A 25,342-nucleotide genomic window follows, 5' to 3' on the forward strand; every position below is an offset into this window, starting at 1 on the left:
ACATGATGGTACCTCGAGGGGGATTAGGATTGAGGCGGAGGAGAGGAGAGAGAAGGAGGAGAGAGAAGGGGAAGGAGGAAGAGAGAGAGGAGGAGGAGAAGAGGAGAGAAGGAGAGGAGGAGGGAGAGAGAAAGAGAGAAGAGGAGAGAGGAGAGAGGGAGAAGAGAGGAGAAGGAGGAGGAGGAGAGGAGAGGAGGAGAAGGAAGAGGAGAGAGAGCGGAGGAAGAAGAGGAGGAGGAGAAGGAGAGGAGGAGAAGAAGGAGGAGGAGGAGAAGAAGGAGGAGGAGGAGGAGGAGGAGGAGAATATGAGGACGGGAGGAGGGAGGAGTGAGAGGAGAAGGAGGAGGAGGCGAAATGAGGAGGAGGAGTCGTAGGAGTGCGGAGGAGGAGGAGACGGCGGAGGAGGAGGAGGAGGAGGAGGAGGCGGATAGGGAGATTCTACGTCTTTTCTTCTTCTTCTTATTCTTATTCTTAGTTCTTCTTATTCTTCTTCTTCTTCTTCTTCTTCTTCCTTCTTCTTCTGCTTGAGCCCTCTCCCTGCCTGTCACACTTGTCAGAGCCGCGATCGGAATCCTGCCTGCCTGCCTGCCTGCCTGCCTGTCTGCTTTCAACTCTGACTCCTGATCTGTGATCCCGGACCTGTTACTACTACTCTGATCTCCAGCCCCGGTAAACCCGACTTGCCTTCCGCCTTACGACTACGAGTTTTGAAAATCCCTGAACTGTACTACTGCCGTGCCTCATTCGGCCCTGTTGTGTGTGTGCTTCAATAAATCCTTGATCTCGAAATTGCGCTCCTGGGTCCTCGTCTGTCTGTCCTGACAGAACGATCTGACCACCATGGACCCAGTGCACGCCCAGACCAGCATGCAGGTAGAGACTGGGATGTCTGCCCTACAGCGACTGGAACGCACTGAGGAAGGCATCAATCGGATGATCGGCGATATCACTTCCCTGCTCCAACTCAGCCAACAACAGCAGCAACAGCTCCAACAGCAGCAACAACTACTAGCCCAAGCCCTGCTGCTACTCACCAATGCGGCCACTCCTGCTTCGTCTGTTCCAGTACCGTCTGCCCTACTCCATCCCGCTGTTGTGTCTTCTCCAGCTGCTTCAGGGTCCAACGCTGCAGTTCCGGCAGTACCGCCTCCAGAACCGAAGATTGGCCATCCGGAACGCTTTGACGGTGACCCGAAGCAGATCCGAGCCTTCCTGACCAGCTGCCGAGTGCAGTTCGCATTACAGCCCAGGACCTTCTCGACGGAGGGAGCCAGGGTGGGTTACGTCATTACCCATCTCACCGGCCGAGCTCGGTTGTGGGGAGCGGCAGAGTTCGACCGGCAGACCCCAGCCTGTGCCTCCTTCAGTGCCTTCGAAGAGGAGATGTTAAAGGTCTTTGACTTAGGTTCAACAACAACCGAAGCATCACAAGCACTGCTGACCACTCGCCAGGGCAATCGGACGGTGGCAGACTTCTCCATAGACTTTCGTACCCTGGCAAGTCGCAGTTCGTGGGACTCCGAGGCACTGGTGCACGCCTTCCTCCACAGCCTGGCGGACTACATTAAAGACGAGCTCGTCTCTCATGAGCAGCCCAAGACACTTGATGACGCCATTGCCCTTGCCGTTCGCATTGATCGGCATATCCAGACCCGCAGAAGAGAGAGAGGGCGTCTGAGTCAACCAGCCATCCGCATTCGGGGGGAGTCCTCCACGTTCCACCCCCCGCCTGTCAAGCCCCAAAGCCAACTCAATCAACCTGAGCCCATGGAGATTGGTCGCGTCTCCCTCACCCCCGAGGAGCGACGGCGCCGTCTAGCCTCAAACCTTTGTCTCTACTGCGGTGGCGAGGGTCATCGTGTCACCACCTGCCCGTCAAAAGCCGCAGCTCACCAGGTGTAGGGGAGATCCGGGTGAGCGCAACACATCTTCAGTCTCCCCCCATCCGAAAACCCCTGCTTCAGCTCCGCCTTCGACTTTCCGACACAACTCACACCCTGGCCGCCCTAGTGGATTCCGGAGCCGAAACAAACATAATGGACACAGAGCTTGCGCGGCAACTGGGCGTGAACCGTCAACAACTCACTCCACCCGTTCCTGCACGAGCCCTGGATGGACACTGTCTCGGCACCGTCACTCACATCACGGCCCCTGTGACAATTCTGCTGTCAGGAAACCACCAGGAGTCCATCCAGTTCCACCTCCTACCCTCACCCGGCCAACCACTCATCCTTGGATTTCCGTGGCTCCGTCCTCATAACCCCCAACTTGACTGGGAAACAGGCACAATACGCGAGTGGGGGAGGGGCTGCCATCGGACCTGCTTAAAGGGAGCCATCTTGCCAATCGACCGGGGAGCTTCCAGCACCGCCCCCGACATATCCAATGTTCCTGCCTGTTATCACAACTTGAGAGAGGTGTTCAACAAGTCCAAGGCCACGTCTCTGCCACCACACAGACCATATGACTCCGCCATCGACCTTCTGCCTGGCACCACACCCCCGAAGGGCCGTCTCTACTCGCTGTCAGCCCCAGAAAGAAAAGCCATGGAGGACTACATAAACGACTCACTGGCCACCCGCATAACCCGTCTATCATCTTCCCCCGCGGGAGCGGGATTCTTCTTTGTCGGAAAAAAGGATGGCTCTCTCCGTCCGTGCATCGATTACCGGGGCTTGAACAACATTACAGTCAAGAATCGTTATCCTCTACCCCTACTCTCCTCTGCCTTTGAACTGCTGCAAGGGGCCACAGTGTTCACCAAGCTAGACCTGCGGAATGCCTACCATCTGGTGCGGATGAGAGAGGGTGACAAGTGGAAGACTGCGTTCAACACTCCAACAGGACACTACGAATATCTCGTCATACCGTTCGGTCTCACCAATGCCCCAGGAGTGTTCCAGGCGCTGGTAAACGACATCCTCAGAGACATGCTCAATAAGTTTGTTTTCGTTTACCTTGACGACATTTTGATCTTTTTAAAGACTCAGACAGAACACACTCACCATGTCCAGTTGGTTCTACACCGGTTGCTGGAGAACTCTCTCTTCGTGAAGGCAGAGAAGTGCGAGTTCCACGCCAAGTCTGTCTCATTCCTGGGTTATGTGGTGACCGAGGCAGCGTTCAAATGGATCCTGCAAAGGTGTCTCCTGTGATGTCGTGGCCGGTTCCAGAGACCCGTAAAAAACTGCAGCAGTTCCTGGGGTTCGCCAACTTTTATAGGAGATTCATCCGGGGTTACAGCACAGTGGCAGCACCACTCACTGCGCTGACCAGCGTGAAACAGCCGTTTTCAGTGGACAGCAGCCGCTGACAAAGCCTTCAAGACCCTCAAAGCTCGTTTCACCTCAGGCCCTATTCTCCAAATGCCTGACGCTGGACGGCAGTTTGTGGTGGAGGTGGATGCTTCGGATGTAGGAGTTGGAGCGATGCTTTCCCAACGAGCAGCAGAGGATGGCAACATGCACCCCTGTGCCTTTTACTCCCGTAGACTGACTCCAGCAGAATGCAACTACGACATCGGCAACCGCGAGCTACTGGCCGTCAAGCTCGCCCTCGAGGAGTGGCGCCACTGGTTGGAGGGGTCTAAAGTTCTGTTTGTGGTCTGTACAGACCATAAAAACCTGGAGTATATCCAGACAGCCAGGAGGCTGAACTCCCGCCAGCGTCGGTGGTCATTATTCTTCACCCGTTTTAACTTCACGCTCTCCTACCGTCCTGGCTCTCACAATATCAAGCCCGACGCACTCTCCAGGATGTTTCAGAAGGATGAGGCATCCAATGTGGTGCCGACAACCATCCTCCCAAGCCCCTGTGTTGTTGCTGCCTTGACCTGGGACATTGAGGAGCAGGTCAGAGAAGCCATCCGGAACCAGCCGAGACCCAGTGCATGCCCCTCTAACCGTCTCTTTGTCCCAGCAGATCTGAGGTCTCAGGTGATTCAGAGGGGGCACGACTCTCGCCTGGCCTGTCACCCCGGAATCACACGCACCCTCCATCTGCTCTCCCAACGTTTCTGGTGGCCGTTGATGAGGAAAGATATCCAGGAGTTTGTTAGAGCTTGCCCCACTTGCAACCAGCACAAGACCCCCAGTCAGCCCCCAGCTGGGTTACTCCAGCCTCTGCTAGTGCCCATGCGACCCTGGTCCCATATCTCCCTGGACTTCGTTACGGGCCTTCCGCAATCTGAAGGAAACACTGTCATCCTCACCGTCGTTGACCGCTTCAGTAAAATGACCCACTTCGTGCCCCTCCCCAAGCTGCCAACTGCAAAGGAGACCGCCCGGGTGGTCTTGGAACATGTGTTTCGAGTCCATGGTCTGCCCAGGGATGTTGTGTCAGACCGAGGCCCTCAATTCTCTGCGGCCTTCTGGAAGGAATTCTGCAAACCTTCTTGGACCCACCGCCAGTCTGTCATCGGGATTCCACCCACAGTCGACATGGTCAAACGGAGCGCATGAACCAGGAGCTGGAGAAGGCACTGAGGTGTGTGACCTCACGCAACCCCCGTGCTTGGGCCCCAACAATCTTCTCTGGGTAGAATATGCCCACAACTCACTCACCAGTTCTGCCACCGGACTCTCCCCCTTTCAATGTGTTTATGGATATCAACCACCTCTGTTTACCAGTCAGGAGGGAGATGCTACATGTCCATCTGCGATAGCATATGCCCGCCGCTGCCGCCGCCACAGTACAAAGGAGTTAAAATAAGCACAACATTAAACATCTAAGGCAGTAAAATGCAACATACACTTTTACTTTTCACCCTTATAGTACATTTTACTTAAGTAGGGTTTGAATGCAGGACTTTTGCTTGTAGTGGAGTATTTTCACTGTGAGGAATTAGTACTTTTACTTCAGTAAAGGATCTAAATACTTACACACAGTCTCCATTGACAGTCTGAGGTCTCTGAACACTCAGTGTAGAGAGCCTACTGTGTACTTAAAGCGATTACAACTGATGCTAACACTCAGACCTTGCATTAAACGTAAACATGAACACTTTGCCAGACTATAACTAAACCCTAGCTAGCCAAAGAGAGCATAGCCATAAAATCACTTAGTAATTCTGCATTCAAATGATAATGTTAGGTTGACAACCTGCAATAACACAGTTGGCATTTCAATTGGGACGCTAATTGACAATTAAGCTCGCAATACACGTTCGCACTGCATTAACTTTCACTGAATATACGATTTAACTACTTTATGTTGATGAAACGTAGTTTTTTTAAGTAAGAAAAAAGCATCTTACCACTGCACCGCAGCCATTTTTCTCCAGTCATATGACACCTCAGTACTTCCTGGTTTGCCAGATTGTGGGAAATTGCTGTTTTTTGTTTCAAATGGGCGGTCTTGTTAAATATTTATTGTTGTCATCGTGAGGACTGAATCTGTGAATACGTAATATAGTGTTATTTAACCACTTGTAACAACGACATCGTGAATTGAGAGACGTTTGAATGAAACGTTACAATGAAAAACGACTTCATTTCCCAGGACACATTGCGCGCTCTTCAGCGAGCTGCACCAAAGAGTCAAAGAAGAGACGAGGTCCCACTTCATATTTCTTCCGGGTAGTGAAACCCTTTTGTAGGAACCTTTTGTTGTTTAACGGGCTGCTTGGAGCAAACTAACCAAAACTAATTTACAATTTGTGGAATAGTAGTTGACCCCCATTGCTACATTTACCCAACCAAATTAAAAAAAAACTATTTTCTAGTGACCAGTTAAGCCGGAATACGTGTGTCCGCTTGCTACCGTTGAGTGACACTTCGCATGCTTCGCCGCTACCTTGCTGTGTGTCTGCTGCAGTCAGTGGAGACATGGCTAACCGTTTAGCATGATCATGACCTCAATGTAGTGCTGCAGGTGTGTCTGCCCACTTCACCTGACCAGGTAAAGCATGTCAGTATGTCAAGTTTAGTCCGAGTTGGTGTACTGTGTTTAATAATGACTCATAACCGTGGGCGGGTTGGAGCTAGCTGGAGGCAGCTAGCCGTTAACGTTAGCTAACGAGGTTGTAGCTAATTTCAGAAACGTTTTCTTCTACTGTCTTAATGTCTTGCTTTATTATATTAATGTGAACCTTTTGTACAATTGCTTTGTGTAATTCGGCCATTTAATTCTTCAGCCCTCATTTGGACACAGGTTATATTCTGTGTTGTTTTTAGAGCTAACGTTACATGACTGACAGCTACTGACAGTCATAATACTCCATTAAGATATTAAATACTTGTGTTTATTAGTACAACGATGTGCTGGGTGTGTCTGTTGATGCCTTATCTCATCTAAAGTACATGGTTGAAATTATTACAGTCAAAATGATGATTGAACTTTTGTATTAATATGTCAGAAAATAGGGAAAATGCTGATTTAACTTCTTAAAGCTGAAGATGTAGTCCTAAAATGTCTTGTTTTGTCTGACCAGCAGTCCAAAACCCAAAGATATCCTATTGACATGACATAAAGTACAACAAAAGCAGCAAATACTCACATTTGAGAGGCAGGAACAGGGTATTTGTTTGCTTAAAAAAGTGCATGAAACAATTAATTAATGAGCAAAATAGTGGCATATGTTTTTTGATTGATTAATTGACCTTCAGGTTGTGCACAGGTGTTTGGATAAAACAAGGAATTTGAATAGGCTTGTTGGTTTTATTTAGATTCGTATTTTGAACATGTAAAATATATGTAAACGAAGAAGAATACCACAGTAAACATATACAGCAAACTCTCAAAAAACAACATAATTAAGTAATTATGTGTGATGTCCAAAAAAAGACTATCAACAAGTGAATTTCATTTGTTGGTTGCAGCCCTAAATGTGACTTTTTTATGTGAACATTACACATTTATTATCCATTTCTTTCCATGGTGAAAACGGACTTCCATAGATGTGTGTGGAGAATGAATCATGATGTATTAATGTTGCATGTAGCCCTTTTATAATGAAGATGGAAAATAATAAACGGAGTCGTCATTTTCAGTGTTTATGCTGGAACACTTATTGCACGTCCAGGCTCTCGCAGGGTATTTGCATTGGTCACTATGGAGAGTCACGTAGCAGCTGGAGGAGGGCCGGTTGTTGTTCTGTCAGTGTCCACGAAAGGTCCCCTGATTAGCGTCACTCATTATTAATGCCATCCTGTTTTGGAGAACCCGAACAAGCCTGATCTGTGTAATCAATACTCACTTTCATGAAATGATGCCATGGATCAGGTAGCTACTTTATTTCCTTCTTACTTAAGACATTAATCCAATCGCATGTTCCTGTTATAGGGTTACCGCTCTGCATCTCCCCTGCAAGTTTCTAAGAAGTTTCTGGCCTTGAGATCTGGATTTGCTGTGAATTATTGACAGGAGGCGTTTATTCGTAGGCGCCGATGGGCGTAGCTCATTACCTGAGAGCCCGGCCTTGTTTTGTTTAGTTGACGGACATGTGTGACGGTGCTTTCTAAGAGTGGAGGTCCCCTGTGGTCTTGGCTGTTCATTAACTTTGCTCTCACAACCTCTCAGAGATGGAAAACTCATCGGCCATCAGGCTACGCTACGAAGAGCTGCTGTTTTACACGGCCTGCGTTTGTAACTGCTGGTCTGTGTGTCTGTGTGTTTGTGTGTGTCTGGAAGGCAGAGTGTGTAGGAGAGGTGGTGGCGGTGGCATGCGTATGGGCAGCAGCTGGCGGTGGCAGCTTTCCCGTGCCATGAGACTAGCGCTGCGCTGGTGCCGGCTGTGCCGCCCTCAGAGAGGAGGACGATGCGGTGGATCCAAGCCGTGGATCAGCGGCAGGTGTTTTGAGGTGTGGAGCTACAGCAAGATGCTGCTCAAGTCACTGTACTTCAACAGCCTCACCAACGCTGACACTCTGCTGGACTGTGCCTTTGAACCAGTCTACTGGATTGTGGATAATGTGACCCGCTGGTTCGGAGTGGTGAGCTGTCGGATATCTATTCTCTCTATTCTCCTCCAAAACAAGCTCCTCAGCCTTTAGAGTGGGCCTGTCACGATAGCTACTTTTGATATCTTGTTCCAGAAATAAATGCGATGAACGATATAATTGTCATTTAATGACGATTTTATGCCACCGATATAATATAATAGAAATACACCCGTTCAAAGAGCAATGAGCTTTTTAATTCTTAAGAATATTCAGACATTGGAATGTGAAAAAAAGAAGTCGATAACGTAAAAATGTTCGAGTTCATGTCAATATATCGTACGATAAGTCGTTAATGTAAAAATGTTCGAGTTCACATCCATTTATCGTACGATAATTTGATAACGTAGAAATTATCAATGCAATGTCCATGTATCGTACGATAAGTCTATAACGTAAAATTTTTAAATTCACGTCCATATATCGTACGATATATCAAAAACGTAGAAATTATCAATATATCGTACAATAAGTCGATAATGTAAAAAATTTCAAGTTCATGTCCATGTATCGTACGATAAGTCTATAACGTAATTTTTTTTTAATTCACGTCCATATATTGTACGATAAATCGAAAACGTAGAAATTATCAATGCAATGTCAATATATCGTACAATAAGTCGATAACGTAAAATCTTTTGAGTTCATGTCCATATATCGTACGATAAGTCGTTAACGTGATTATCGTGTTGAGCCGACTCATGTCTTTTCTCTTCTCTCAGGTGTTTGTCTGTCTCGTCGTACTGCTGATAACCTCAGTTGTGGTCATCATCTACCTGTTCGTCCTACCCACAATCCTCAGCACTTACCCTTTGCACTGGATCGTCTGGCACCTCTGCTACGGCCACTGGCTTCTTATCATGGTGGTCTTCCATTACTACAAGGCCACCAGCACCTCCCCAGGACACCCACCCAAGGTACCAAACTCCTCGAAGGCTGAAAAGGAAAATGCTGACTGTGTAGCAAGATTTATACTAAATGCTAGTATTTAGTACGGTGGCCCGGAGAGGTCAATGAACTGCAATTTAAGAAAAATCTGCAGCATTTGTCGGAAATATTACAGGAGAACTACCGGACTGAATGTCGTGAAACTTTGTGGAAGGGTGAAGCATTGGCAAAGGAAGAACCTATTCAACATTACTTTTCACTTATGGAAGCGGCCTTGGCGGGGGTCTGCGCTCTCCGAGCAACCTTCTACTATTCATGACTTGCATGTGTTTCTTTATATGCAGTGCACGGAGCTCTTAGAGCCACCATCATGTTGTTTCATTATATGGTTGGTGTTTTGTACTTCTTCCCAACACACAAAGTAAACACCTGGTCAGACTGACTCCTGTTGGAAGACATTAATACTTCTTCATTTCTGTTTGTTTGTTCATTTTAGGACAAAACTCAGATTCCTTCTGTGTCCATCTGTAAGAAATGCATCGCTCCAAAACCGCCACGGACGCATCACTGCAGCATCTGCAACCTGTAAGATAATCGATGAATAATTCTCATGTACAGAGTTTGTCAGTTTAACATAAAATCCTTCTTCCTCATGTTACAGGTGTGTTTTGAAGATGGACCACCACTGTCGTATCCTTCGAACAAGAAAACACATTTTTCTTTCAAACTCAAAAGAGAAAGCAGGAAAAAGTACTTTTTAAATGTTTTCAAGTGTTTTCTAATTTCCCCACTTTGTGCACAAACACCTGAACATGTCTCCAGCCTGGTTGAATAACTGCGTCGGCCATTTCAACCACCGCTACTTCTTCTCCTTCTGCCTGTACATGACCCTGGGCTGCATCTACTGCAGCATCAGCAGCAAGACCTTGTTTCTGGAGGCCTACGATGCGATAGAGGTGAGGCTGGAAGAAGATCCTGCTGCACCCTCACGCCTCGGGGCGGCTGATGTACAAGTGGAATACACTTGATGTGTTGCGACTTGTTCTACGTGGGATGTAGTACATGATTGGTGTTTTGCTCACAGACACAGAAAGAGGTGGTGTGTGTGTGTGTGTGTGTGTGTGTGTGTGTGAGATCGTACGTATTACAAGGTTAAATCAAACGGTTTTAGAGAAAATATGTAAATATGGGGATGTATATAAAACCAACTCTTTTGTTCGTTGCTGCTCATGCTACCGTACAAGCAGACATTGTTTAAGTGAGGTTTGTGCGGCTGCACCTGCCCGACGGCAGCAGGAAGGCAGAGGACGAGCTCAGGTGGCAAGTGATGAGCGAAACAGGAGACGTGAAAAGGATCTTTGCTCTCTGCTTGTGCAGCGGCGGGTAAACAAACAACTCCAGGCTTTGAATACAAATGAGTTTGAAAGTTTAGAAGTCCTTGTCACCCGAGGATCACTTAACCGGGAACACAAGAGGCTGAAGTGCCCCGCGGTTTAAATGGGACTAACAGCGGTCTCATTAGAACATGGGGTCGTGGAGCACTTCTGCCTCTTGTGGTCGAAATGAGTATTACAACAACAAACGTTAAAGAATTATCTTTCGTTTTGACTGATGGAAAAAAAGTAATAAATGTCAGTTTCTTTCTTGCCTCTGGGTTTCCGTACCGCAGAGATCAGAGAGCTAAAACCTCCTCGGATCAGATCTGAAAGTGACATAAGTCCACATGTTGCACCAGTGTGAAGACGTTAGCCTGACTGTTTCCTGTCTCCTTCAGAGAAACTATCAGACGCCTCCTCCAACCGAAGTCTACGAAGAGTCCACCGCTCACAAGAGCATCATCTTCCTCTGGGTGCTGACCAGGTGAGCAACACGTCACCACATATATTCCCGTTTAATCGGATAAAGCTTGTTAACTTCGTGCAGAAAGCTCAGCTTGTAACGTGTCCTCCCTGCAGCTCGGTGGCAGTAGCTCTGGGAGGACTCAGCCTTTGGCACATGATCCTCATCAGCAGAGGAGAGACCAGCGTGGAGCGACACATCAACCACAAAGAGACCAGGAGACTGAAGGAGCAGGGAAAGGTGCAGATCAAGACTAAAAGCTTAGAGAACATTAACTTAAGTACAAAATGATCCAATAACGGCTGTGTGTGTTTCTGCTGTTTCAACGCAGGTGTTCAAAAATCCATATCATCACGGTCCAATTAACAACTGGAGGTTGCTGTTGGGTGTGGACAAACGGAGGTGAGCTCCCTTTTTACTACATAGTGTCGGAGAAAATTGATTTCAGGCAACAAGATGTAATCACAGAATGCAAACGCGTGAATGGCTGTTACTAAGCTTTGACTCCGTGAACACCTGACGAGACATGTTCTCATGTTTGCCCCGATGAGCAGATGTTCCTGGCATCATGTTGCAGCGGGATAATTACTGCTGCACAAACACTTCGTTCATATGAACCAACTTGTAATTCACAATCCAGCTCATTTGTCCTTCTGATCCTCAGTCACTGGTTCACGCGGGTCCTTCTACCCTCCAGCCATCTTCCCAGCGGGGACGGCATCATGTGGGAGTTCACCTTCACCCGAAGAGACCCCATGGCCATCTAACTTTGAACCATTTACGAGCAGCATGACTAATGCGACAAAGAGGAGGAACTCCTGCTGCTACAATCACGTGGAAATAACCTTTTCCACCGGCCGACGTCTCCCTGCGTCTGCAGCGCTGTTGGCTCATCAGACTCGTGAGCGGTGCTGCTGGCCAGCGTTGTCGCAGAGCACAAACATTCCTCCACATCTGTAAAGACGTTTTGTGCATCTCTCGGGTGTGATATAGACGGATGGAGATGCAGTTACGGCATATTAAAGGTGCAGTTACGGCATATTAAAGGTGCTATGATTTTCAATCATTAATGCAGCACATTGTAAACTTGATTGGTAGCAGTCGTCTTATTTCAGTTTTCATGCGTCAGCATTGACATGACATCATTAATAAACTTCCTGTTAAGTCTCAAAATAATCTTTATGTATCTGATAACATACTTTCATTTTGTTCTATAAATGTCCTGTGATTTATTTGTCATTTGCAAAAAGTGTTTTGAAGGTTTACTACTCTGCATGTTTACACCTGCGATGTTTCGTTGTTCTGTGAGGGGGGGGGGTGAGGTGAGGGGGGGGAATAAACGCTCAGCATCGTTTGTTTAACACCGATGAAGAACTCGTCTGCCTTTAAACAAGTGAATCCGGCACTTTGAAATTAAACTCCAGATGTTTCACCCCGACGTGTTTGTACCGATGACTTGATGGACGTGTAGTTGCCATAGAAACATGACGTACAGCTGTGACATCATGTGTAACCAATGGGAGCTGTGCTCCAGTTTCATTTGTGTCTTTTTTTTAAAATAAAACCTTGTTTGATATTTCTAGTTTTAAGTGTTTCCAGGTGTCTGCCGACTCGCTCTGCATCTCGTGAAATACCAAAGGACACATTTAAGTATTTATTCATCAGTTCATCTGGATACTTACACCTGAAGACTTCCCTCCAGGCGCTCCTGACATGTTCTGATGTATAAAGATGACAATAAATGCATTCTGTATAATTACAAAGAGGTTTTAATGACTTTAAATATCGTCTTATTTCCTTGGCATAAGTTGCTGTGAGGTCCGAAGTCAGCAACGACTCGACAAGAACTGAAAACGTTTGTTCAAACATTGAGCGAACACAAGGCAGAAGTTAGATATTCTTCACATAACTTACAATCTTAATTTAATGAACCTCCGTCAGTGGAGGCGTGAGTTCTGTCACCTCGGGAGCAACAATTGGCAACATCCACATTCAACAACCCCCACCCGGCTGGCACACCAGAGGGACACGAATCAAACACACCTGCTGTTTGTTTTAATACATTACTGCTCAGTGACACATCTCAGCGCTGCATGTCCACATGGAGGGAAGAGATCTTTGTTTCCAGCAGCAACAATCCTCACAATGATCATAAAGTTAAAAAAAGAAAGTTGAGCACTGCAGTGACTTCCACTCAATGTACGTACGGTGTTCGCTTTCTCTCTTCATACAGGAGTTAACTGGAATCATTTGACTTAACTTCAGAGTTTGATTATTCCCTCCTTTACGTTGGTCAGCAGGATCACGGACATGACGTGGGTGTGAGGGTGCAGCCCGGGCCGAGGAAGGACCCTTTAAGTTTTGGGCTGATGCACAAATTTAGTTTCACTTTACATTGCAAGACAAGGCGTCTGTGCTGCATTCAAGTGGCGTCGGAATTATGGGACAAATGAGCTTCTGACTGGGGAAAATTCTGAAACTCTGAAAGAGCTTTGAACTTTGTGCTCTTACGGACTTATGATACAACTAAAATGCCTCCGATACAAAGCGAGACAGACGACAACGTACACGAGGCGTATGACATGTTAAACTGCTCCTTCTCATTCGTTTCACTTGGACAATGCTCCACAGTCAGACTACATACTCTTATTTGTGCGTTCATGAAGATACAGACAGTTTCAGTAAAAAGGGAGCGAAGGGAACAGAGAGCGTTTAATCGAGGAGTGCGAGCTGTTGCAGCTTTGATCCTGCAGCTTCACGTCTGAATTCTTCCACGTGTAGGGAGGAGGGGAGACTCGGGTGGTGGAGCAGAATCAACTTCCCAACAGGAACCTGTCAGGAAAATAAGAAAGAGACTTTGTTGTAACGAACAAACTATGAACACAGCGTTTATTTGGCGCATGACGTTTCATGTATTGAAGATTTAAGTATCTGATTCTCACCAATCTGCTCTTGCGTGGACCGCTTCGCTCCTCACCAGCCTCTTCTTGTCGTCCAGAGGTCGGGCCAGAGCTCGCAGCACTCGGGCCCGAACCGGCAAGATCTGGAAGAGGAAGAGGAAGAGGAAGAACATTTGTCCAGTGCCCAGAACAAAAGTAATACAGGAGGAATTTAAACAAAGGGAGGTGGAGCTACAGACACATTTCATATTATTCTTATACTTTGAAACAGCTCAGTTCAGGCTGTTCTTCAGTCCACACAGGAAACACGAAAGAAATAAGATGTACTGGATGGAAGTGAAGGGAAAGAGCTGGAACACTTTATTCACAATTGTTCAAGGAACCATCCGGGGTTAAGTTCAGTTTCCTCAAAGTAGATTTTGTATTGAACAGACGACATGAACACACCTCATGTTCAGGGAAGCGGGAAACGGCATGAATGCACCGGATTGAAGCGATCCTCACGTCCTGCAGAAACACACAGAGTACTGTTAGAACTCTGTGAACACAGAAGGTGCTCTTTTAATTGCTTTATACGGCAATAATATGGAGAATTATTCTGCTGTGGTTTTACTGATAATAATAAACTTTATTTGTATAGCAGCACATAACATAACAACACAGATAAAGTGCCAACATTAATGCTAATAAATACTTAAATAGTAAAAAGTAAGATACAATTATTATTTTTTAAATAGAATACATTGAATGCATAAGAATAAAACCCAATGAATCATTTTAAAAAATATTAATATCATTACGCATATCTACTCGGTTCTGATCTTTTCTTTAGTGGAGATTTGAATTTCTAGGATGAAAGCTCAGGAAGTATTCTGCACTCTCTACCAATCAGAGAGAAGGGTGTGAACTGACCATCGCTGGACTGCAGGTGAGAGCGAGCAGCCTGTTGATCAGAGCCTCCAGCTGCTGGATGAGCGCCGGCGGAGGGTCGACGAGGACGGGCTGCAGACAGGACAGGGTGGACAGCTGGACGCCCAGCTCAGGACAAGACAAGGCCTCCAACAGCAGCGACAGCAGCTGCACAGAGAGCTTCACGTTGATACAGAATCGGGGTTCATGTAGAAATGAACCGGCAGTGACAGTTAGTGCTTTATGAAAGTGGACTTTACTCACCGCTGGTAGTTCAGTGACTTGCACCTGCTTGGGCAGCTTATTGACGATGTTAGACAGAGCCTTCAGGTAGTTGGGCTTCTTCTCTGCAGAGGAGACGGACATGAGCAACGTTCAGACATGTGGAACATCAAACCTGAAACTAATGTTTGCAAAAACCTGCAACAGAAGTCGATTCATTTGGAGCTTTTTACATATTTCTCTTCCAAGTGTTCTGTAAATGTTTGAGCCTCTACGACAAGAACAATCTTTCATACGCTGCACAAGATTCCTTCATTCTGTGTGTGTGTGTGTGTGTGTGTGTGTGTTGAGCCAGGCCATCCACCATACAGGGTTCGAGGTACGCAGCTGTTAAACAATTAGAATAAACATATTATATTGCGATCTGCTCGGCCGTGCCGTTGTTTCGCACCTTGCGGCGCCGCGTTGAAGCCCTCGACCAACTTGGCTGAATTCTCGCTGAAGAATCGCTGGCGGTACATGATGCGAACATCGGCGTGGCAGCCGCGGTTCAGGATGTCGGCAGAGTCGCTCATCAGCAGCGAGAAGCCGTCGGCTGCCAGAGGACCCAGATCAGCATCGTCGAGCAGCGAGAAGAGCTTCAGGAGGACAGGAAGGAAAAGTTCATCTGGGAACACGAAGGTGTGAAGTTGAAGCTTTTATTGAGGTTTAGTTTTTACCTTGTCAGTCAGTGTTGTGAACAGCGGGTGGTATCTGAGCAGCAGCGCCTTGGCAACCTGGAGACAAGAGCAACGTCATTGCTTCTCACACACTTCTTAGCTTAAAGAGCAGAACAATGATGCAAGCGTTACCCAGATCACGAGGGTGAAGGCCTGAGTGCGTGCGGACGGAGACGCAGAGTCCAGCTCACTACACACTCTCGTCATCGTGCTCTGAATGCGGCTGTCGAGAGAATCACCTGAAGAAGAAACCAAACATCAGACGCTCTGAGTTGCCTAAGTGAGGCTGTCGGTTGAATCCTGACACAAACTGACCGTGCGCTCGCTTATTCACCAGGCCGGCGAAGCACTTTGCTGCCGAGGTGTGAGACAGCAGGTGGCTGCAGGTGCAGCTCATCTCCTCCAGCTCCGACAGCAGCTCGTCTATCCGAGGCACCTCCACCTCCACGACACAGCAGCCAGAATACAGCTTCAGTAACATGTTGCTTTAACATTTTCAGTAACAAAAGAGTTGAAGTTGAGACTCACGCTGCGAGGGAGCGAACACACACATCCCATGAGCAGACACACCATCTGAGACTGGCTCCACGCGTCCCCCTGCTGCTTCTGGGAAACGTTAGGGACGTTACAAAGTGCTGCGAACATGATCAACCCGTAAATCAGGTCTGATCATAAACACGGAGGCAGTGATGAAGGTACAAACCTTCAGCAGCCGGATGTGTGAGGGGAAGGAGTTGTCGGGCAAAAAGGAAACGTCTCCATCCAGGAAGAGAGACACCGCCCTCGACGCCGTCTGTCCCGCCAGCCTGAAACACGGCGAGAGGAAACCACACAGACCGCATGAAAAACTAATCTGACTGAATATGAAAAGGTGAGAAACAGACAGGAAGTGGAAGCAACTTCATCGTCTGAGAGAAAGAAACTGTTCAGCTGTCGAGAAGACGAGGTCAGGTGTTCACAAACATGCGTCATCGAGGTTTTAGTGTTGAGGTTTGTTAACGTGTTACTGACGCGGGCTGCAGCCGGGAGCAGGAAGTACTGATGACGGGGACCATGGCCGACAGGACCGCCTCCTCCAGAAGAGGACTACGACCCCCAGGTGCCCCGTCACCTAGAGCGCAGGGAGAACAAAATGTTTTAATTTCAGGTAAAATGATTCAGAACTTTCATGTTTTATAAATACGGGTGTGAATGAGATTAGAGAAGTACACTTCTGGGAAGACGCTCACAAACAAACATCTTCACACCAGTTTCTCACTTTGATCTCAATATTCAAGCTTTTCGTCTGTAAATATACAATTTAAATCTCGGAGATTCTGAATGTTCTCCCCCTCCCCCAGATCCATAATTATAATTCTTTTATTTAACCTAGAATGTCCCGAATACGCCATCGACGAGAGGACAGAAGGTGATCAAGTCTATGGATGGGGCTAAAACTTAATACTTTTAGCGCCGCGTCATTTTTAAACTTGCAGGAAGATTTAAAAACTATTCGAGTGCGACTGCGAATCCAAAAGTATCTCTGCTCACCCTGCAGCGCTGCCTGGAGCGCCAGAGACAGCAGGCGCGGGATGATGATGTCATGGAAGCATCGCCCCGTCTCCTCCGTGTCCTGAACCTGCTCTGCTATTCTCTGGAGGCTGCGACACGCCAACACCACCTCCTCCACCGAGAAACCGACACCACCTGGGAATAACAGAGAAGACGTTAGCATTCATCTGGAACTTCTTCTTCTTCTTCAGCTCAAAACAAAAACACTTTTGTGCAAAGCGACTTACAAAACGTGCAAACGTGAGGAAACAACTGGAAGAATCCTGCCGAGCAACATAGTGCAGCACGCAGAGAAAAGAACCGCGTGTCAGAACGTGTCGCTGCAGACGGGACACCTCAAGTGTTCTGATGCTGCATCACAGCTCTGACCTTCAGCTCTTTGTGTTTGCAGACACAATACTAAGTTATCTGGATGTAATGTGGTTGGTACAGCTCAAACAGCCCTGAGCTCTTGTTTGTCCTTCTGCCGAAAAATGCCAAGCGTGTGAGGATCTCTTTACATCGCTCCATGAATCAGAACGTACTGTCCATAAAACAAATTAAATATCAGCATGAAGCTTCCCCACTTCATGACTCACATCAACACAACTTTATATCACAAGTGTCCTGACATGTGACGTTTCATGTTTGTCGACAGATCACCTGTGTGTGCGGAGCTGAGGACCTCCAGGAGGACAGGTGTGCTCTGCTGCACTACGCTGGGTCGGGTGGACACCGCAGCCAGAGCGGACAAACACCGCTGCCGCACTGCATGATGGGAATGCTGCTCAGAAGCGGCTCTGTTGTCGTCTTGAACCAGGGGCGCGGAGGAGAGGAAAGAAACCTGCGGGAAGCGGTGCAGCGGGAGAGAAAGAGATGAGAGAGAGAAAAGAGATAGAGAAAAGATAGAAAAGAGAGAGAGAGAGAGAGAGAGAGGAGAGAGATGGAGAGGTGATAGAGAGAAAATAGAGAGAGAGAGAAAAGGAGAGTGAGAGAGAGAGAGATATAGAGAGAGATCGAGTAGAGAGATAGAGAGATATATAGAGAGGATAGAGAGATAGAGAGATAGAGATAGATATATATATAAATAAATAAATATATATATTTATATATATCAAAAACAAAAAAAATATATTATATATTTATTTTAAAATATATAAAAAACAAAAAAGATATATATATTATATTTTTTTATATATATATATATTTTTTTTTAGATATATTTAATATATATATATATTTTTAGACCTATTTAGAACATGAGGTAGTAAAGCGACCTCTAGTGGCCTAAATGACTATTACAACAACAAACACTTAAAAAAACAAACATGAAAGTGATGAATGAATGAAGGATACCAGAGAAAATTAATTAATTCTGTCAGATTGTCAAATATTGTCTCTTAGTTCGTCCTGTTGCTCATTTTCCTTCAAAAAGTAAATTATATTTCTGTTGATCAGTGTAAAAAAAACTAATTAAATTCATGGTGTGACAAAGAAAATCCAGGAAAAGCATCGAATAATACAAATATTAGTATCTGCGCTCACATACATTAATATATATTGTTCCCTTACCAGAAAACATCTCCTTCTTTAGTCTTGGGATCATTTGAGAGATAAAAGCTTCCGGGTGTAACTCTGCCAGGGCTCCGGCACACTCCACCACGGCAAGACTGGAGGCAGAAGCAGCACAAACACTGAGCGTTAATGTACCCGTTGGTGTTTAAGAGGTAAACAGAGGAGACCGAGCGAAGCTACCTGACGCTGCCGTCCTCCTCCGTCAGCAGCAGTCTGCTCAGGTGATCCACAGCCAGCTCGATATCAGAGTCCAACAGCAGACCTGAGGGACGGTGGGTTAGAAAGAGGGCTGGATTTCTAGAATTCTGACTCTGCTGCAGACCGTGCAGGTCAGAGGTTAATGGATCTCACCTGTTTGTTGTGCCAGTGAGGTGAGAACAGAGGCGGCAGTGATCTGCAGACTGGAGTTCGTCTCCGTCAGCGCTGAAAACACAACGCTGCACAGAGACGGACGGAAGTCTAAAAACACACTGTCTTCTGAAGGGGAGGAAACAGAAAGTCAGAAATCATCTTTATAATAATGTCCAGAGACAATAACCTACAGCTTTAAGATGTTCCTCATTATTTGTTGGAGATGCATCTGCAGGGGAAGCGGTCTGAAGTGAGAACAAACAGAACTTGCCGCTCTCTGAAGTCCGGCCGGTTTTCACTGACTGGATAAATCGCTGCACCACCTCCAGTAATGTTCGTCTGTGGGAACACTGCACAGGAAGGAAACCTTTTCATATTGCTTATATTATGTCTTGATTCATCACAACACAAAGATATTCACTTTATATAATATTGAACAAAGAAAAGAAGCAATTCTTCATATTTGCTGAATTTCTTTTTTTCTGCTTTTCATTCATGAAAAACTAAAATCGACTAATCGTTACAACTCCATCACACTACTGTCTAAAGGTGGACCTTATTGCCAATAAACAGCATAGATGTTATACATACGTTAATAAAACACCACAGTCGCTACAGTCTACATGTTATAGAACAACAGCACAAAGGGGGCGATTGTGTAGAAGTCTATGAGAAACTTCTCACCCGATTCATCACCTCAGTGAACATCGTAATCATGAGTTTATAGTTTCTACTCTTCTTTATTACAGCCTGAAGTTCATTTAGTAAATTCAGATCCAATTCAAAGTTAAATAGACGATGCAACAGGGTAAGCTTTAGGGCGGGGCTACCTTGTGATTGACAGGTGTTTGTGTCTTCAGTTCATGAAAGTTAATTGTAACATTTTGGTCACATAAAATGCTCCGCCCTCTCGCGTCACTTCTTGTTGCAAAAAGACAAAGATGGCGACCGTAGACCACAAGCAGATTCTTACACGCAGTCTGAGCAGTAAGCAGCGCTCTGCTCAACATCCCAACAAACTAACACCTGGACGTGACTTCCTTGCTCACCTGAGCTCTGCTGTTGTACTGCTCAATGAGAGCGGGCATCACGGACACGGTTATGATGTGACTCGCCCTGCTGGAGGCGCTGCAGGCGGCCTGCAGCAGCTTGGCGCTCGGCCACACGAGCTTCAGGTCCGGCTCGCACAGGTGATGTTTGCAGTCTGGAACAAAGATCATTCCTACACGTTCAGTGACAGAGCAGTGACGAAGCATCGTCCGCACTTCTGGACCGCGACACACCAGTTGGAAACCTCTGGTCTCGACTGCCTTCATGTATTTATTATTACTATTGTTGTTTGTTTATGGGGATTTTTCATTTTTAACTTTAATATAGCTTTTATAATCTGTATTTTATTTGTAGCTGGTGTTTATTTATACCTTCTGTATTTACTTATTTGTGAATATTTTTCAATGTTTGTGAAGGAAACGATACAGAAACATTGTGTGTTTCATATTAAGGTTCTTATAAGTTCCTCAACACCAACACGAGGCGATCGTATCTCGTGCACATTGTTAACATTTAAAACTGCACAAGCTTGTTTTAAATTAGAGAAGTGAGAAGTCACTGCGGTATAGTTTCCTGCTCGTGAACTGCAGTGAACCACAGTTCAACACTTTCAACACCTCTTGCTGTCGCTTTGTTGTTTCTGTTTGAACACACACCTGTGTATTATAGTTCACCTGTCTCTCATCCTGTTACACACTCCTGGAGCTTCCAATAAAAGGTAAGCTCCATTTCACCTTTGAGAACGAGGTCCAGGAAGGTGCTGAGGGAGTCTTCAGAGTCGGAGTTGAGGACTGAGCGAGACAGACAGGAAGTGAGTGCGGATAAAGAAGCGAGGCCGGCGGACTCGATCTTCTCGCTAGACGTCTGAAACACCTGCAAGGAAACACGTTTTATTAGTTTGTTCTACAGGTTCACGTTACGTGTGCTTACAACAGGAAACATTTACACTTTCAAAGCATGAGAAACTGCATGTGTTCCTTTCTTCCCATAATGCATTGTGTTTTGGGTCATTTCCTTTAGATGCTTTTGGTTGCAGCCTTAAACGTGATCTCCACAAATCTCAAGAAGTTTAAATAACAAACTTAAGACGCCACACACACACGCCAATCTAATAACGCCACAAGTATGATTCATGTTTGTGCGTCTCAGACTCACCTCTCTACGCAGGGACGCCCACAGTCCCTCCAGGAATTCTGCCACGTCCTTGTGTTCATATTGTGACACACAAGCCGTCTGAAAAACACCAAGTGTGGCGAGATAAGAAACCTGCAACGCCGCCACACGTTCCACCTGCTGCTATCTGCCCTCTGCAGCTGCACCGCGGTCGTACCGAGTGACTGTGTTGCTTTGGGGAACATCTGCATTTCATCCACTTTTACAAACGTAAGAGAAAAGACATTTCTCACCAGAGTGTGCAGCGAGTCGAGCTTCGCACTCTGAACATCGGAGTCCAGTTTCTCGATGATGAGAGGAAGCAGAAACTGGAAGAGTGACGGAGTGAACAGAAGATGAAACTGCAGGCCCTCAGAGAGAAAGCATTTCTTCACAAGAACATCGCACCAACAAAGCAAAACCTAAATTGTTCGTCCTACCTCAGCAAACCGTGGCGTCCCGGTGAGGACGTCCCTCAGCGTCTGGATGAGCTCCTCTCTGGTGATGCCGTGGGGGTCATTGGGAGGCTGGTGGGGGGGGGGGGTAATGACACACAGAAATCATAAATAATGTTATAGTTGATCTTCTTTTTTGTCCTTTATTGATTTTTTGCTTGTTTTTTTTATTTATTGTATTTTAATTTATTAACTTATTTATGAATTAATACATTTTTATTTGGATTTTTAAATCACTTGCCATCTTTTATTTATTCCTTTTTTATTTATGTATATTTTTCCACTCTCTATTTAAATTTAAATGTGTTGTTATTATTACTTATTTTACTTATTATCTATTACTGTCTCTCCGTGTTTAGAGAGATTTATTTACGTACCATTACCTGGAAATGTGCATTGAAACTTAAGAACTGAGCTGCTGATGCCTGAACGTTTAAAACTGTGAAGAAATAAATAAACGATTATAATAATAAGACCGTTTGGCTCTAATATAATCACAACCACAGTCGTTACTTTACATGCTTCTAATACACCAGCGTGCAGAACAGCACATGTCAAATCATATTAAATCATTAGTCTAATAACCAACACTACTCAGTAGTTAAGCATTCACTCAAATATAAACAATCAGTTCATAAATTCATGGAAATGTGAAACATTTCTGGGTTTCCATGGAGAGTTTTTGAGTTGTTTAATGCGACAAACGATAAAATAAAAGTGAACTTTGAGCTTCGTCATTTGTGTCGATACAGTTTACTGTCATGTTTCAGACCATGCTTTAAAAAGACGACAGACCTAAGCACGGTGCGAGCGATCGACAAAGTATTTCAAGAGCTTGTTTCATTATAATCTGGTGGGACGACGTTGCGGTCCACAAAGGTCTCACAAAGCCCCGCGTCACATCAGCAGCCTTGTGCTGCAGAGTCAACAAACGGCAGATGAGGAGGCCGACGCCGTGTTGTTGTTGCTTTACAGTCGGCCTGAGGTCACAGGAAGTCTGTGATGACATTATGTCTGCTGCCCGCTCTGATGACGCCAGTTCTCTGGCAAAAGCAGCTGAGTAAACAAACAGGAGACTTACGGGGCTGAAGTCAATTGGGAAATAGCAGGACGTCACTTCAAACAGCTCCTCTGTGAATTTACCTGAGACAGCACAAAGGAAATGAACAGGAAGCAAAAGAGTTTTAGTAACAACGTTTGGAAACAAGGAGAAAGATTCTGCGTGTGTGTACGCACTCTCACCTAGATCATAACCTCGGAGGATGATGCTTTTGGCAATCTGGAAGGCCAGCAGGAGGTTGCGAGGATCCCTCTCTCCGTCCATTGATTGGACAAAACCAAACACAAAGTCCGCCCCCAAACCCTTCAGCTCTGTGGACAGTCAAACAGGAATACGTGGTTTTGTTTAACTTCTGTAAGACAGCGGACAGAAAGTGCACCACAAACCTCTTCCTGAGGAGGATGTTAGGATGTACACATGTTAAAGAATGCACAGTTCACCCCAACAAATAAATCCATACATAATCCATACATCTAGATTATTTTGGTGCGAGTTGTTTCATGTAGGAACTATTTTCTTTGTGCCGAACTACACCCCTGAACCGTATCAGCGCGCAGAAGGAAGCGTGCATCTACTCATGGATGAGAGGCCCATGCACGCTCGTTGGCGGGTGTTGTTCGGTAGAAAGAAAGTAGTCCCTCCATGAAACTGCTCACAACAAGGTCTGAGGTTTCTTCCAGCAGAGCACTCAGTCATTGAGGGGATCAGACTCAAAGCTGCCGTCTCTTACCGGCTTCTCTGGTCCCCATGAGGTTGATGAGCATGTTGTAGACGCAAGCGCGCTCTGTCAGCATCAAAGACTGCAGAGAAATAAACAGACTTTAGGAGATTTTATTACCCAAGAACAATTTTAGATGAAAATGTACTTAATAAAACAGGAAGTGTTTCGCAGAGGAAACAAGAACAACATCATCACACACTCTAAGAAGTGTGGTCAAGTATTGCATGGGTGTAGTTTAAAATAAATGTTGCTTGCTGCAGCGTTGACATCTTTATTATAACACAGTCAAGTCTTACCTGGACGTGAACATCCTGGAACAAAGACCTCAGCATGGACACAGCTGAGCCAGGAGGCAACACCGTACATTTAGTCTGGGAATAAAGCAGAAACACACACAATGTGCACGTTGTTGGTCAGCGCTAATCACATCTGGAGCTTCTCAAAATGATTGCAAACGTAGCAGTCAGTTCATCTTTACTGACACTCACCAGCGCTCTGAGACCCTGTAAAACAGGCGGAGTGATGACGTAATGGTCCTTTAGACGGTTTTCATAAAAGGCAATGAGCACTTCCACTGTGGAGAACAGAGACAGGGAGATTAAATATCACTCTTTACATGCATATGTTGTATGTAGCCCTTGCAGTTGTCAGTATTGTTTAAGAGTTTGGATAAAAGGGGGGATAGATTTCCTACAAGAGTTACCTTCTCTCTCTGTAAGACCTCCATAGCACTCGTGCAGAACTTCAGAGAGAAGCTGGACTCCTCTGGCTCGAGTGTGAGGCTGAGAGCTGGTCAGACTCAGTCTATCATAAGAATAAGAAATGTTAATTATATTAAACATTAACAGCAAGTCTGAGTTTAATTGATGCATTGGTGAAATACCTCATATGTGCTAGGTTAGGTGATATTTGTACGAATACAAATGTGCAAGTTGTCTAACTCATACTAAACCAAAATAAGACAGCATCAGATGGAGGAAAACATAATTCTATAATAGTGATGTAGTTGTTTTGCTAACTTACCCCAGTGCTTCCACCAGCTGCAGGACTGTGAACTCTCCATCTTTGACACCTGAACAGAAAGACAAGTTGAGTGAACTGTGGCAAATGCACTGATAAGATAACCAACTACACACACGAGCACAACTAAGTTATCTCCAGCGACATTAACTAGCAGCATCGGCGGGGTTCAAATGTGCAGAGTTCAGTGACAGGATGTTTATATTGGGACACAAACGCAGCAGCTAGCAAGCGGCATGCGGTGAACCCACGCGTCGCTAGCATCAACATCCACATTACCACATGACAGCACAATAACACGCTACAGATACATCCAGAGTGTGTTGGTTTAGTGATACAATGAGCATACTAGTGTTACAATGTGTGTGTTTAGTATCAGGAGAACAACACACAGGATGTTGTGGCGCTAAGTTAGCTAGTGAACCATCATGCCGTGTTGCGCATCCTTGAAGCGGCAGCTCTGCAAGCTTTAATGGCGGGGTTTCACAGCAAGGTGTCGAGGAAAACATGGTGAAGACGTATTTACCTGTTGCTGTATCTTTAGCCTTGCTGTCCTGTAGTCCAGAGACAAATTCCTCCACCAGAGACAGCAGCAGGGTACTGTCCGCAGCCATCGTGCCATGTAACTCAACTGAGACTACGCATGCGCGAAAAGTTAGGGGCGAAAAGTGACTCATTTTAAATAAACTTTTATAAAACAGGTTCGTTTACGAACATTGAAATGTTACAGTGAGGTTGTTTTAGTTACGTGTATTTTGCTTGAAATTAAAGAGTTTTCTGAATGTTGAAATTAAAATGTGTTTTTTGGTGATGCCTTCAGGTGCTGTCCGAATTCCATTACACCGCAAAGAGTACTGTTAGTAATTAAAACACATATGACTACCAGTATCATTCAAAAACAACGTAATCGAACAATAAACATCATAGATACTCATTATAGCTATGTGACACCTCTACTCCGTCGGTGTCTATTTTATTTGCTGTCTCGTCCATTCATAGTTTCTTTTAGTCCTG

The 25,342-nt window shown here is 45.7% G+C and overlaps 2 protein-coding genes across 5 annotated transcripts; one reads left to right on the plus strand and one right to left on the minus strand.

Annotated features, from left to right (window-relative positions):
* The first annotated feature begins 5,548 nt into the window (after positions 1-5,548).
* zdhhc16b (zDHHC palmitoyltransferase 16b) lies at positions 5,549-12,242 on the plus strand. Of its 3 annotated transcripts, none has more exons than XM_029455582.1 (10): positions 5,549-5,898; positions 7,634-7,799; positions 8,660-8,854; positions 9,322-9,410; positions 9,487-9,515; positions 9,648-9,781; positions 10,600-10,685; positions 10,781-10,904; positions 10,996-11,066; positions 11,329-12,242. In XM_029455582.1, exons 2-10 carry the CDS (start codon positions 7,662-7,664, stop codon positions 11,429-11,431), a joined length of 969 nt encoding a protein of 322 aa, XP_029311442.1. In that variant the 5' UTR covers positions 5,549-5,898; positions 7,634-7,661; the 3' UTR covers positions 11,432-12,242. The 3 variants fall into 3 exon arrangements, with proteins under 3 accessions (XP_029311442.1, XP_029311440.1, XP_029311439.1); XM_029455580.1 differs by having other exon boundaries at positions 5,550-5,898; positions 7,630-7,931; XM_029455579.1 differs by having other exon boundaries at positions 5,550-5,898; positions 7,634-7,931.
* Positions 12,243-12,305: 63 nt separating this feature from the next.
* Positions 12,306-25,207, minus strand: mms19 (MMS19 homolog, cytosolic iron-sulfur assembly component). Of its 2 annotated transcripts, XM_029455572.1 has the most exons (31): positions 24,855-25,206; positions 24,332-24,380; positions 24,012-24,112; positions 23,797-23,882; positions 23,605-23,679; positions 23,318-23,387; positions 22,770-22,898; positions 22,609-22,670; positions 21,513-21,599; positions 21,327-21,401; positions 21,076-21,153; positions 20,655-20,793; positions 19,920-20,074; positions 19,142-19,220; positions 18,871-18,996; positions 18,700-18,781; positions 18,518-18,614; positions 17,608-17,770; positions 16,945-17,100; positions 16,426-16,525; positions 16,118-16,220; positions 15,943-16,020; positions 15,730-15,856; positions 15,547-15,653; positions 15,415-15,471; positions 15,147-15,333; positions 14,738-14,820; positions 14,477-14,641; positions 14,012-14,071; positions 13,607-13,707; positions 12,306-13,496 (listed from the first exon to the last, which is right to left on the minus strand). In XM_029455572.1, the coding sequence occupies exons 1-31, from the start codon at positions 25,003-25,005 to the stop codon at positions 13,478-13,480; spliced, it is 3,147 nt and encodes a 1,048-aa protein (XP_029311432.1). In that variant the 5' UTR covers positions 25,006-25,206; the 3' UTR covers positions 12,306-13,477. The 2 variants fall into 2 exon arrangements, with proteins under 2 accessions (XP_029311432.1, XP_029311433.1); XM_029455573.1 differs by lacking the exon at positions 21,327-21,401 and having other exon boundaries at positions 24,855-25,207.
* Between the last annotated feature and the right edge of the window lie 135 nt (positions 25,208-25,342).

Source organism: Cottoperca gobio, chromosome 19 (assembly GCF_900634415.1).
Source record: "Cottoperca gobio chromosome 19, fCotGob3.1, whole genome shotgun sequence".
Classification (NCBI taxonomy): domain Eukaryota; kingdom Metazoa; phylum Chordata; class Actinopteri; order Perciformes; family Bovichtidae; genus Cottoperca; species Cottoperca gobio.